Genomic DNA, 15,389 nt, shown 5'->3' on the forward strand with positions numbered 1-15,389 from the left:
GTGATGTGCCTGCCTTGGCCTCCCAAAGTGCTAGGAGTGAGTCACTGCACCCAGCGAAGAACCTCTTTTGAGGGCACTGGTATTTCTTCACTTGATTTTTTCTTGCATATGTCTCTAGGGTTCGCATATAAAATGGAAATGTGGCACCTTTCCCCCAACTTTCGGTTTTTCTGCTTCGTTTTTCCGTATGTCACTGAAGCACCCAGGATGAAGGCTGAGTTCTTTAGAGAAGCCTGGAGAACACTTTAGCTTAAAGAATCGACACCACCTCCCTATCCACACTTTCATTTGGTCACGTGCAATTGCATTAAATCCTGAAAAAGCACACTCTCTTCTCTTTCATGATTCTACGACTTTATAGATGTTATTCCCTCTGCCTGGAGAGCCTTCTCACCTTGTCTACCAGACAATATTTCTCATGAAGATTCACCAGGATACTGACAGCTGTGCGAGTCTACCATTGATTTACCCTGAATGTAAGGAGATTCAGAGATCATGCTCCAGCTTCCAGCTTTGATGCTTGCATTTCTCTTTGCCTCTGAACAAATCTTAGAGAAAGTTAATTGCATTGTGAAGAAAGACAGTTATTTTTCTTCTATTTTTTAAGTCCAAAGCTTTTGCTCACATAAAACCATAAAAACCCACTACCTATATTACCAGAGAGCTAGGTTGCAGCTTATTATGCTTTTTTCATAAGACGTGGATTGACGTGCAAGGGCTATTTGTTTTTCTTAAACTCTACGAATGGAGAATTTTTAAAGACTTTTTAAAAAACAGGATTATATGTGCCCCCAGCTTACTGTCATAACCAGGACGTTTGTCACTACGGTCTTAAGGAGAAGGTTTTCATGACAGTGTAAATGCACACCCTTTTTTTCCAGCTGGTAAATAGACTGTCTTTTGTACAATTCCAGGGCAACAATAACCGATGTACCTGTCTGTTACAGAATGTGGCATTCTGTGACCCAAAGGGAAAGCTGCCTGCAGAGCTGGACAAAGATGGCTCTATTGTAACAGGCTTTCTCTGTTAAATTAAAGGTTAGAGGATGGGAAGTGGCTTTGAATACTGTGGAGAAAAGCAAGGACTGGAGATTACTGCCTATGTGGACTTTCTATTTTTATAGAGTTCCTAGCAGCTTATGAGAATAGACTATCAAAGCGCAAGTTAAACTTGAAATGGCTTGTGGTGAATATTTGAATGACACCTGGTGACTGAACCATATTGCACAAGGAAAGTGCTGAATAGCTTACTTGACTGTATTAAAATGTATACACATTACGACTTTTCCAGCTTTTGACAAACAGAAAATATCTGATGTCTCCTTTACTAAAGAATATTAATCTAGATGGTCCCGTTTAATTAGAATGTGATTAATCTAGATTTCTTAGAATTTGGAAAACCAGAGGCAGAAAGAACCTTGTTACTGACTACGTCATTTAAAAGATGAATAAACTGAGTCAGATAATGAAATTCAATGTGAGTTGACAAAGGAGTGTAGACATACGCCTCTCTGAGCAAATACTATGGCCTCCAATTCAGAATCTGGTCTGGAAAATAGCCACCAGAATGAAATGATGGGAGACCAAATCATGGTAACTATTAATTTCATGAAGCCTGGACCGTATTTATCTCCAGATACCCAGTGCCAAGCACAATGTCTGTGATTCAATTAAAACTCATGGAATAAATAAACTGATTATTTCTTTTTTAAAAAAAGGATATGGTACCAATCTTCAAACATTTGAAGGACTGTCACATGAAACAGGAATAAAACTTAATCTGCAGGAGTAAGACTTTTAAGTACCGCCATTTATTTGAAAGTTTGAAACTAAAGAAATAGCTTTTAATGTAACACAGAGAAGCCTTTTATTTTAATAACAGACATTGAATGAGATTTCACCAGAGGAATCCAAGCAGAGGCTGGCAGAGATTTTGAATAATAGTTAAAAGTCAAGTAATATTTTGGCACAGATAACATGAAAGTCATCTGAAAACCAAATTTAATGAATCTATGATAAGTGACTTACCCAAATATTTGGCTAGTTAGCAACAGAGCTGGAGCAAGGTTAACATCTCCCAATTCCTGGCCTAGTTTGCTCTCACAAAACCACATTCTTTGAGGAAATGATCAAGGTTTTTAAAAATTAATTTTAAACTATTTTTAAAATTTATTTTTAATTGACAAATAATGCTTGTTTATATTTATGGGCTATGGTGTGATGTTTCCATCATGGAATGATTAAATCAAGCTAATTAACCAATCTGTCTTCATATTCTTATCATTTGCTAGGACAGGATAAGGGACAGAGTCAAAATATGTATAAAATACATAAATGAAGGTAATTTAATGTTTAATGTTTTTGGATAATAAAACTCTAGCTTATACAGTTTACTCATTATTTCATATTTAAAGTTGACTCAGTTTGTTGTTAACTAATTCAAAAATATTTTCAGTCAAATTAAAATAAAAAATATAAACACTTGACAAATACAGTAAGTATCTTACACTAAAATTGTGATAAAGGTGTTAAAGTTACTTATCTAATGAACATAAATTTCCAGCTCCAGTTCCTGGGATTGTGAATATGATAAATTTGCCTTTGTGATTAAGGTTACCAGTCAGGTGACTTTGGGTTAATCAAAAGGTTGATTATCCAGGTGAGCGTAATCTAACCACACGAGCCCTTTAAAAGTGGAGCAGATTCTTTGGATGTGAATGAAAGGGGAAGTAAGAGAATCAAGGGACTGAGAAATGTGTTCTAGGAGTGAGGGTGACCCCAGTAAGCATTCCTCAAAAAAATAGAGAACTTGGTCCCAGAACTGTGAGAAACTGGATTTTCACCCTCAACTGCCCTCGCCAAAGAACCCAGTACTTCTTACCTATAGAACTATTAATAGTAGATAGTAAATGGGTGTTATTTAAAGCTGCTAAAATTGTGGTGATTTGTTATGGAGCAATAGCATATTAATACAATAAACCAAGTGTAGTAACTGTAATTGATAAAAAGATAGGCATTAAGAGTTCTGAAGACTGAGCCTGCTTTTACCTCCAAAATGTGAGAATAAAATTTGGCAAACAAAGTAAAAATTTTAAATAGGAAGGTAAATACCACAAAAATTGTACAGTTCAAGTTTTTTAAAATAAAATGTCATTTTTATACTCTCATCTTTCGACAGCTACTCAGGTGGACTTTAAGTATTTTGGTACTTGTTCATATATGCCAGAAAATTATTTTTATTGTTATATCAGGAATTGTTGTGCTGTGCACGTATGTGTGTGTGTGCTTGTGTGTTAATATTTTATAAAGCATTAAGATGTTTTGGTTCCTTATCCAAAAATAAAGGGAGTACTGATGCCCTCCAATTGGAATATTCTGCATAAGTTTATAAACCTGACATGTCTGGGCAATAATAAAACAGAAAATGCAGAAATCCTGGGCTGCATGCTTTGTAGAATATGATTTTATTTATAAAAGTGTCTAGTAGTATTGAAACCATGTACGGCGTTTCTCAGACTGTGACAGATTTAATTTTTACTTATTATGGAGAAAACTGTTCTGGCAAGTCATAAATAATTGCCTCAAATAATGTCTATTTTCTGTATATCATTTTGATATGAGGGGAGGGACCTGGTTGAGCAGTTGGTATTAAATTCTGTTTGTGAATATATTACTTAGTAAATTGTTAGCGAGATTTATTTGCTTTGCATATAAAAAGGGGTTCTGCTTTCCATGTGACTTGAAAAATAGATATTACTAGAAATTATGTATATGTTGTGAAGTTTTCCGTGTCCTGGTCAATAAATTATCTTGTCAGCTCCAACTCTTTATGATTGATTTAAAAGAATGCATCAAAATGATTCACTGAGAAGAGATGATAATCTGTTTTACTAGTGTTATATATTACTCTGTTTATCATTCTCTCTTTTTTTTTTTCAGTAAGTGACTAACGTACTTTCTGTAGTTTGCTACATTAAATAATTCTTTCTGTTAGCATTATTATGGTACAAGATTTAAGCTAATGAGATAGTCATTCAAATCACAATATATAGAGAGATTTTATATGGCATATGCTAGTGTTAGCATGGGAAAGCGTGATCACTTCCTCTGGCTGATGGAATTTGGCTTTTGTACTGACAGCTCTGGACCCAGTAAAGTATATTCTCTTTTTCTATATGATAAAAAAATCGTTGCTGTCACTAGATCTTAGGTAAGCACTATTGAATGCTTCAGAAGTGATTACCTGGAATCTAGTGACTGCAATGATTCATTTACTCTAATTAGTGTTCTATTTAATAAGAAGGTCCTTTAAATATAGAAGATACTTAGGTAGCAGTGATTGCACTTCATGTACAAATGCAAGACCATCACCTCATACGGAAAATATAGAACTGTCAAATGAAAAAAATATAAGGCTCATATGCAAACTGACTTTCTGACTAAAGCAATATTCTTATTAAAATATTTCTATTTTTAAAGAATTTAAAACAGCCATTTATTTTTGAGGGACACATTTATTTTCTATACATTTTATTTATAACTTGATAGTCAACATCTTTTCTAGCTCATTAGGAAACGTGAATAGTTTTGATTTGCTTTCTTATTTGTTTTATTACTCATTTTATTTTAGCTTGTTTTCTTTAAAAATATAACTTTCTTTCTGGGCTCTAAGTCTGTGAGCATTTAAAAACATTACATAAGGCTGCACAGTGTGATGAGTGTCCAACTGTTAGGCAGATCTGACTTCAGTACCAGTCCGTTACTTAAGTGACATTACTGTGTCACTCTGAGAAAGTTACTTAATTTTTGTAAACTTCAGTTCTCTTCATCTTAATAACAAGTATCTATTGTTGAGAGATTTGAAATGATGCATTAGCAGTGTCTTAAGCTATCGTCAATATAACACACAAACTTTCTTTTCCTAACAATGAAAGAGTATTTTAAGGTGTGTTTCTACATGACATGCAGTGTTAGAAATTTTAAGTAATTGTTGAAACGCGTTGAGCCACTGAAACATTTCAACTTGAAAACATCAGGTGGTCTAATAGCTTTTTTGTGTTAGCCAAGCAATTATTTAAAGATTTTTCCTCCTGTGGGCTTAGTACTTGGTTTTTATAACTTTGTAAGGCTATTGGGAGAGACGCGTCATTTCGTATTACACTTCAAAGGAGTGGAAAGCACTCTTTATTTACCCTAATCTGTGTTCTCCTGCTTATGACAATGTTTACTTCCAATTATAATTGCATCTTTTTTAAGAGCTGATAAACTTGTTGAATTTATTGCATAGTATTTTAGAGTATAAGTACATACTTGAATTTTTGTTCCATTTAACCATTTTGTATAATACCTAGATTTTACTTTTTATTTTTACAGTGTTTTCAGTTTCTTTCCTTTTAGTCAGAATGGGGCAATGTGACCTGATGAAAAGAACCTTAAAACCAGAGTTGGAAATTTTAATCTTCTTTAAGGTTTCCACATTAATTCACTTATGGTCCTGAAGCAAGTTATTTTTTTTCTTCTTTGCTTCAGCTTTCTAATAAAGGTCATCTGGAAAAAAAAATCTTTTTTTAAGTCATGTTAACATTTAAAAAACAAACGAGTTAGTATAAACTTGGAAGTCTCACATTTTTAGATGCATATATACCTTCTTAAACTGGATATTTCTGAAATTCTTGAATAATTTTAGAAATGAAATATGTGTTGGGAGGAGAAATCACAGATGGACTGCATGAGTAATATCTGAGTTTTAGATAAAATAAAACAAAGGAATAACCTGGGCATACCGAAAATGAAGGCCTCATTGGGGCATGTGTCTCTTATAAGGCTGTGGCAATGGCCCGTAATTTAAATCAGCATCAAAGTATTTGGAAATTTTAGAATAACTTCCAACTTCAATGCGACAAATTGCTCATATATGAAAATCGTCCTGCCTTGCAAAGCATAATACAACTCAGGTGCTTTCCGCTGTTGTTCCGTTTGATTCATTTGTCCACATTTCTCTGATTTTGTTCTTTCTCATCAAATTGTGTCTGGATTTCCTCATTTAGAACTTCACATTCTATTTTCAGAGTCTTACAAGTCTGCGACATTTTGTCTTATCCTTTTATGTCATAATTTAGATCTATATTATACCTTGTTTTGAGAATGATTGCATATCATTTCCACTGTATATAATAAAATAAGACTACACTATGTCATTATCATTATTTATAATACTTAAATGTCTGTCATATAGGTGCATAATAAATATGAATGCTGAACAAAGGAATTCAATAAAGAAAATGAAACTTCCAGTTAGTTAATCATTCAGAAACATTTCTGGAGTGTTTACTATGTGTAAAATATGTATTAATGCTTAGAATACAAAAATGTATACCACTGCTTCAGCTTTTCGGGAACACAAGTTTATTAGAAGGGACCTGTAACCTAGAACTATGGCTTTAAATATGTTCAAAATCACATAGAGGCTACAGAGGTTATGTCTGCTGTGATTGGGGAGTGGGAGCAGTGAAAACCTTTCCTTGGATGTGCAACCGTTGAACTAACTCTTGACAAATCAGGAAGAGGTTCCTAGACAGAAGATGGAGAATGACAACTTCATGTGAAGCTAATGTCATGTTCATAAAGGGTGTCTTTTTTGAGAATGGTTACAATGTTAGAGATAAGAAGGATGTAAATTTGCTAGTTGATGTTTTTAGACTTTTTAAAAATTATACACAAGTTACAAATTTTAGCTAAAAGACTGTGATTATTAGATTTGTTTGTTAGAAATATAACTTTGGCTAGAGTAAACTAGTTTTATTAGAGTAAACTTTGGGGTTGTAAGGAGAATCTGCATCTTGCAACCATCCAGGCTGGTCAGGAGAGTGTTGAAATATTATAGAAGTGTGAATGGAAATGGAAAACAAGTAGTTTAAAGGGGAAATTGACAGGAACTGGTGCCCTGTTGAGTAAGAACATTGAGGACAAGAGCTACATTTTCACTAATTTAAATAGTGGAATTATAAAATTTGGGCTAGACATACTGGATCTGGAAGAAATTGTCTTAGGAGTTTCAGATTTTACAAAATAATAAAAAAATACGTAGAGAGTGATGAAAGAGATAGATGTTTGATTGAATGCCATGTCTTTAGTTTATATCCATGCTAAATTAAGAAAAATGCATTTAAGAGGAAATAGCATGTAGGCATTCATATTAAAATAAAATGTAAAACATTTAGGAGATACCTGTATGAAAGATGTGTCTATTAGGAAACCATTCTAGGTATCCCTTTCACAGTGCATGGGTCTTTTGGCTTTATATAATTTCCATTCTTTGACATTGTATCTTATTGTCATGGTTTAATTGACACACATTTTCAGCACTGGCCCTTATTCTTTTGTTCACCGTGATATCCACAATGCCTTGAATCGTGTCTGCAACAATCATAGGCGAAACTGTGGATGCCACTGAATCGATGGATGCATGAACAAATTATTTCTTTATAGACGTGTATTTGGTTGAGTGAATTCCTTGTGATTTTGAATGCACATTAGTAAAGAGTCAAATAATGCCTGTTGATTGAAAAGCAGTACACCTAAGGCAGCGTAACGTTGTGAAAAGAATTATGGACCAGGAAGTGAGGATGCTCACGTCTAATTTTCAGTTTATACCATCTGAGTCTGAGCTTCTTCATCTGAATATGACAATAAAATGGGCCACTTTATAGAGTTGTTGGAAGTATTACAAAATAACATATAAAGCAAGTTGCACAGTACATTTTACTCATAATTTTTATTTATGTAGCTTAGCTAAACAGCCTCTCTGTATATGCCATGAGTGGTCAGAGACTAGCTTGGCCTTTTTATAAAACATTATACTTCGCCTCAGAAATGAAGCAGTGTATTTATGTCAAATAACTTAATTAAACAAACCAGAGACTATCTTTCAGTATCATTTCTGTTTTTCTTTGGTATTAATAAAAATCGCATATTTTTTGTACATTTTTGGAAGTAAAAGGAAGCCATGGAACTGAAACACGAATGTATCAGGAATACTTCAAATACATTTTGCTAATCAAAGTAAAACAGTGTGTAAGTATGCAAAACTAATAACTGATTTCCAGTAAGTTATGAGAAGACATAAAGTGAATTTGGGTAAATACACTCAGCTCTAGAAAATGGTGCATTTAAGTAAAGAAAGGATAATAGCATTTGAAAAAAGTATTAAACACAATTTGTTCTTATTGTACATCTTCCTTCTATTCACAAGGGAAAATAGTAAGATTGATTGCAATCAGGATTGTCTTGTGAGACTGAAAAAAAGAAATTCTGGTACTTACTGATGTACATTCATATTTTGATATGTGGAAATTATTTTATTTTTGTTTTATAGATTTACTTGCGCTTCTTGGACTATGAGATGCAGAATTCAAATGAATGCAAGAGGAATTTTGTGGCTGTATATGATGGAAGCAGTTCCGTGGAGGATTTGAAAGCTAAGTTCTGTAGCACTGTGGCTAATGATGTGATGCTACGCACGGGTCTTGGGGTGATCCGCATGTGGGCAGATGAGGGCAGCCGAAACAGCCGATTTCAGATGCTCTTCACATCCTTTCAAGAACGTAAGATTCTCTGCACTTGACTGGTTTTCCTTCATATATGCCATATGATGCCAGTTTTGTAAGCTGTTAACGGTGTTTTCTTCACACAGTTTGAGCACAGCAGGCTATTTTCTAATACGTCGTTTAAACCACTAACGTCCCCCTTTTTTCATTTTGATCCGTGACAGGAAAGAGTTACATATTACATTTTGCTTTCTTATTTCAACATAGGCATCATAGCCTTTCCTAAGACAGTTCACACTATTCAACTGGGAAATGATGAATTTCATTTGTCTTTGGTTTAGCTCTTAGGAAGCCTATGGAACTGATGCAGCAGCTTCAGCTGAAGTTTGGGTTTAAATTTTTAAAAACCTGCATAAAAATATTTGGTAGGTTCTTTTTAGTAAGCTTCTCTTGCAGGCCCATTTATTTCAAATATATTTGTGACCTCAGAGTTTCAATTAAAGTAGGTAAGGAGAGAGAATTGCTTGGGTAGATAATGAACGGGAAAAGTTTCAGAAAATATTTAAAACAGCACAATGGGTGCTATCCAGAGTCAAGGGCAAATCAAATAAACTTTAGAAAGTTATGTTCTAATAAATAATGAGTCATACTAATAGATATATTCTGAATATTTGTCAGAAACCCTGAATATTTCATGTGTTACAAATTTATGGAAGTGAAAAAGAATTCTGAGAAATTTAGCTTTAAGAAATAAGTACCTGGTGACATTTAAGAAATAAGTACCTTCTTGAAAAGAAGAACGGACACTTCGAAAAAAACATTCATGTGGCCAACAAGCATATAAAAATGTTCAACATAACTAATTATTAGAGAAACCCAAGTCAAAACCACAGTGAGATACCATCTCACACCAGTCAGAATAGCTGTTATTTTATTTATTTATTTATTTATTATTGTTTTTTGAGATGGAGTTTTGCTCTTGTTGCTCAGGCTGGAGTGCAATGGTGCGATCTCGGCTCACAGCAACCTTCGCCTCCCGAAGCTATTCTCCTGCCTCAGCCTCCGGAGTAGCTGGGATTACAGGCATGCACCACCATGCACAGCTGATTTTGTATTATTGGTAGAGACGGGGTTTCTCCATGTTGGTCAAGCTGGTCTCAAACTCCTGACCTCAGGTGATCCGCCCGCCTCGACCTCCCAAAGTGCTGGGATTAGAAGCATGAGCCACTTTCCTGGCCTCAGAATAGCTGTTATAAAAGTCAAACAGTAACAGATGCTAGTGACGTTGTGGAAAAAAAGGGAACACTTATGCACCGCTGGTGGGAATGTAAACTAGTTCAGCCACTGTGGAAGGCAGTTTGGCAGTTTCTCAGAGAACTTAAAACAGATCCACCATTTGACCCAACAATCCCAATACTGAGTATAAATCGTTCTGTCCTAAAGACACATGCATGTGTGTGTTCATCACGGAACTGTCCCCAGACTATTCCCATGCCAAAGGCATGGAATCAGATGAGATGCCTATCCATGTCAGACTCTGCATAAAGAACATGTGGTAAGCTTCTCTTGCAGACCCATTTATTTTTAATAGGTTTGTGACCTCAGAGTTCCAGTTAAAGTAGGTAAGGAGAGAGAGTTGCTTGGGTAGATAGTAAATGGGAAAAGTTTCAGAAAATATTTAAAACATAAAATATAAAAACGGATGATATCCAGAGTCAAGGGCAAATCACAGAAACTTTGTATTGTGGAATACTATGTAGCCATAAAAAAGAATGATACCATGTACTTTGCAACAACATGGATGGAGCTGGAGGCCATTGTCCTTAGAAGTTTAATATAGTAACAGAAAAGCAAATACCACATGTTCTCACCTATAAGTGAGAGCTAAACATTGAGTCCATATGGACAGAAAGAAGGGAACAACAGACTCCAGAACCTACTTGAGGGTGGAAGTTGGGAAAAGGGTGGGGATCATAGTACCCCTATTGGGTACTATGCTTATTACGTGGGTGATGGAAGAATTTGTACACCAAACTCCCCTGACACACATTTTACCTGTATAATAAACCTGCACATGTGCACCTGAATCTGAAACAAAAGTTGAAAAAAAGAACTGTAAATGAAAGGAAATAAGCACCTTGTATTTCACAACTATGTATTTTTGTATTATTAGAAAAGGCAATACAATATTTTTGAAATTTCAATGATTTCTCTTATTGTCAGAAGCGGAGCAGCCAATACTGTTTTAAATTCGTAAATGTTAAGTGTGTTAGACAGTTATTTTGTATAACGAATAAATAGTTTGGGCTTTAAATTCCCTTTTAATTACCCAGTTGGGGAATTTTAGGACACCAGAAATACTGAATGTCACTCAGTCTTTCAAGTCTTGACACCATCATGTAGTGTGTCAAACATCTCTCCCAGCTTTATGTCAGATTAAAACAGTATGCTGTGATGTATTTGGTTCAGTAGTTGATTAAAATGTTAGAGGTAGTGCATTTTTATCTCAGCAAAATATTTGAGGAAAATATTTTCATTTTATTGACAAGCATATGTAACTCAGGCTACAAGACAACACCTTTGGTGGCTCACTGCTGATTGATCTACCAAATTCAATGAATTATTCCTTCAGTGAGGGAATTTCAGGGTTCTATACTTATTCAGTATTCTTAGTCTTCAGGAATAACATACCGAGAACTCGTATTTAATTTAAATGATAAAAATATGAAAGGGCAAGCTAATATATTAAATGATATAGTCAAGATTTTCATAAATAACAAAAATCTGTAATTTTTATCCAAAGTATGCCATAAAATATAATAGAGATATATGATAAAAGCATTATATTTCAGAAATCAATAACATAGAGGAACCCTGATGCCCAGGACGCTCCTGTGGTCTTATTTCATTCAAACTTAATGTGAGTCAATACTTTGATTATGGCTGATAAAAATAATCCTATAAACGATATTAGCCTATATTAACATTAGTGGAGAAACAATGCAAAAAAAAAAAAAGATTTTAGTCTTTTGGGAAGCTGCACCAATCAAAATGCAAAAGGCACAGTCTGTTCTTTCCTGACTATTATTAGTGAGGAGAGTAATCACCTAGAAGAGGCTGACAAAGATGTAATTCCAAATAGGAAGAAACGTTTACTTTAGGATTTGTTATTGTTCAAAATGTGATAACTACCTCAGACCTATATCTCATGGGTCTCAAAAGTAAGATTTATGTTTGAAAGTTACAGAGAAACTTTTGAGTACAATTTAGGGGGAAAAATGTTTGTCGTGTGAGTCGTGATATTCAAAATTTGAAAGAATGCCTATGAAGGACATGAAATATGGTTAGATGGGTGATTGGATCTGAAAATGGATTATTATCTGGCATGAATGGTATAGGGGAGTCATCTATGTAGGAATAGCTTGAAAGACTGGCTAACATCAAAGATCCCTTTCAACTCTGAAAATAGATTAAGTTCTATGAGTCTTTAAAAATCTGCATAGATAAGAAATGGTGAACTGTATATATGGTGCATATATTATTATAAATATGTCTATTTGAGATTATAAAAAATAGAGTTTCAATGCATGTGATTATGTCTGGAGGTCATTGAAGTGGGCTGACTTTTCAATGACTTGAAAAGACACAGGGTGTTCTTCCTACAGAGGCACCCATCCCAATATGTTCTTTCACAGTGGACAAATAATCACTCTCTTCAAATGATGAGTTTTGCAACAGCATTCTCTGTGATCATCTCATAAATGTACAGTAAGTTTCCACTGAAACAGGTTTATCCTTTATGTCATGTTACCATCTGTGTTGGTCTGAATGGTTCTGTGGCACCCCTTCAAAACGTCATATGTTCAAAATCCAGTTGCCAAGGTAAGGGTATAAGGAAGTGAGGCATTTGAGAGGTGATCAGCTCATAAGTACAGCTCTCGTCATAGGCATTAGTCCTCTAATAATAAAGAGGCCCAGAGAGCAGCCTTGCCCTTTCCACCATGTGAGGACATAGCTAGAAAGTTTCATCTGTGAACCAGGAGATGGATTGTAAACACACCAAATCTGCCAGCACTTTGATCTTGGACTTCCAAGATCATCCAGAACCTTCCAACATCCAGAACAATGAGAAACAAAATCCTGTTTGCTATAAGCCACCTAATTTATTGTAATTTGCTGTAGTAACCCAAACAGACTAAGATGTTGCCTGTGTATATTTGTCATGATGTTCTACTTTTTACTGCATTGACTAAAATTGTGCAGAATTCTATCATTATTTATATACTAAGATCAAAGTTATCCTGTGATGAAGTACATGGGTATAGAGTGTCTTTATTCATTGAAGTGAAAGTATTCCACGTAAGAGATGAAAACTTCAAAACAATAGAAAGTGGACTTCAATCAGTGCTACTACTTGTCAATGGGTGGGCAGGAATCATTCTAAGGGTACTTAAGAGGAAGCAAAGAGACTTTGTTTAGGGAGTTCAAGTTCCTCGATGGTATTGCTTTATTCAATATTAGTGGCTGAGAGAGAATTTTGACTTAACCTTTTTGTAGTGGCTGATGACTTTGGTTCTTGTAGATGGTGATAGTTATACAAACTATTCATATATTTTTCTATATGGCTAATATATACAATTACATTAATGTATGTTAGTGTATATATAATCTAATATATAATTATACTTTTAATATGTAACTATATATGCCTAACATATAATTATACACATCCAATATATGCCTTATATATGTATATATAGTTACATGTATTATCTAACATTTACTCCATTCACACACCCATGCAGTAAAAGTTGGAGGTAGAAAATCAGTGATCTGCCTTCGTCTTATTCAGGTAATAAGAAAGTACCTGGATATTTTTCCTGGTGCCTACACATTTATAAAATAGTATCCCCAGTTCAGTGGTGAAGTGCTTAGAGCGTGCTGGTGCCTGAATGTTATGTCCCTTCAAAACTAAGAGGCTGGAAATTTTAATGTTGTTTACAAGCCATCTAGTCTATGGTATTTTGTTCTAGCAGGCAAGTGGGCATACACAGAAAATTTACACTGATATGTGAGCATGTTGCTGTAACAAATACCTCAAAATATGTGGCAATGGCTTTGGAACTGAGTAATGAGTAGAGGCTGGAGGAGTTTTGAGGTCCTTGCTAGAAAATATTTACGTTGCGATGAACAGACCATTAAGGCTGATCCTGGTCTGGGTTCAGTAGGAGAGGAGGAGAATCTTGTTAGAGAATTCCTAAGTTATTCTGAACAGAATGTTTATAGAAATATAAATAGTAAGGGTCGTTTTGATGAGCTTTCAAATGGAAATGAGGAATATGTTTCTAGACAGTGGAGGAAAGGTCATCCTTATTACAAATTGGCAAAGAATTTGGCAGGATTGTGTTTGTGCTCTCATGTTTTGTGGAAGGTATTGCTTGTAAGGGATGAAATTGGGTATTTTGCTGAGAAAATGTCTAGGCAAAGTGTTAAAGAACGTTTGGCTCCTGACTGCCTGTCATAAAATCCAAGAAGAAAGAAAGATTTAGAGATGGAATTACTAATCAAAATAGAAGCAGAAATTAAAGATTTGGAAATTCTCGGTCTATTCATATTGTAAAGAATGAGAAAACATGCTTACAAGGAAACCCCAAAGGTGTGGCCAAGCAGGCGTCTGATAAGATGAATGTGGATTGACCAACTCGGTGGAAATCAGGACCTATTGCTGAAGTCAGTGGAAGGTTGACACTGAAGGCATATCAGAGATCACTGCGCTTGGCCTCTCAGCTCAGCTCCAGAGGGCCGGTGTCTAGGGGAACAGAGTGAGTTGAAGGAGAAAAACCACTGTCCACCCCTACCTCGTATCTCAAATTATCTCAAACTTTTATCCCGGCGCTTTCTGGCAGCAGTCTTCCTCACTGCACCAAGTGGAGCGTGCACATTTTTATCAGCAAAGTTGTGGGGGCATGGCTGCCTTCACCTACATTTCAAAGGATACTTGGAACCCGGGCAAAGAATCTTTGCAATGGGACGCACTGCAGAGAGCCCTCACTAACAATGGCAAACCGAATCATGGGGTGGGGCCACCCCCGGTCAAGACCTTTAGAGACAAGGACATGTGACTTCAATCTATGAAGGCTGTGTCTGTTCCCAGAAAAGCAGTTGGGTAGACCTCTACCCCAGTGTGTTTAAAGGATAGAACACTAGGATAGAACACTAAGATAAAATTCTTTTTTTTTTTTTAAGATGGAGTTTTGCTCTTGTTGCCCAGGCTGGAGTGCAGTGGTGCAATTTCAGCTCACTGCAACCTCCCCCTACCGGGTTCAAGCGATTCTCCTGCCTCAGCCTCCCAAGGAGCTGAGATTTCAGGCATGCACCACTACACTAGGCTAATTATTTTGTATTTAGTAGAGACTGGGTTTCACCATGTTGGTCAGCCTGGTTGCGAACTCCAGACCTCAAGTGATCCACATGCCTCGGCCTCCCAAAATGCTGGGATTACAGGCGTGAGCCACTGTGCCTGGCCAAGAAAATGATTCCTGAGTCTCAAGGTTATGGGCTTGCTGGGGACCTGCTACTTCTTTCTTATGTCTCCCTTTTGGACTGGGCATGACTGTCCTATGCCTGTCTCATCATGTATTTTGGAAGGTTCATAACACATTTTAATTCATAGATTTACAGCTTAAGAGTGATTTGCCTCAGAATGTATGCCTCACTCGTATCTGCTTTAGATGAGATTTTGGACTTAAGAGTTTTAAATTGACACTGAAACAAGACTTTTAGGGCTATTGGGATAAAATGAATATATTTTGCATGTGAGAAGGTCAGGGATTTTGGGGAAGA

The 15,389-nt window shown here is 35.6% G+C and overlaps 1 protein-coding gene across 6 annotated transcripts in view; it reads left to right on the forward strand.

Annotated features, from left to right (window-relative positions):
• Positions 1-15,389, forward strand: part of LOC105489347 (neuropilin and tolloid like 1) — a 126,394-nt gene that overhangs the window by 77,314 nt on the left and 33,691 nt on the right. For all 6 annotated transcript variants that reach the window (XM_071085184.1, XM_071085182.1, XM_071085183.1 and 3 more), the window contains exon 7: positions 8,375-8,603. In XM_071085184.1, coding sequence (XP_070941285.1) covers positions 8,375-8,603 — 229 coding nt within the window. The remainder of the gene's footprint in view (positions 1-8,374; positions 8,604-15,389) is intronic.

Source organism: Macaca nemestrina, chromosome 19 (genome assembly GCF_043159975.1).
Source record: "Macaca nemestrina isolate mMacNem1 chromosome 19, mMacNem.hap1, whole genome shotgun sequence".
NCBI lineage: Eukaryota > Metazoa > Chordata > Mammalia > Primates > Cercopithecidae > Macaca > Macaca nemestrina.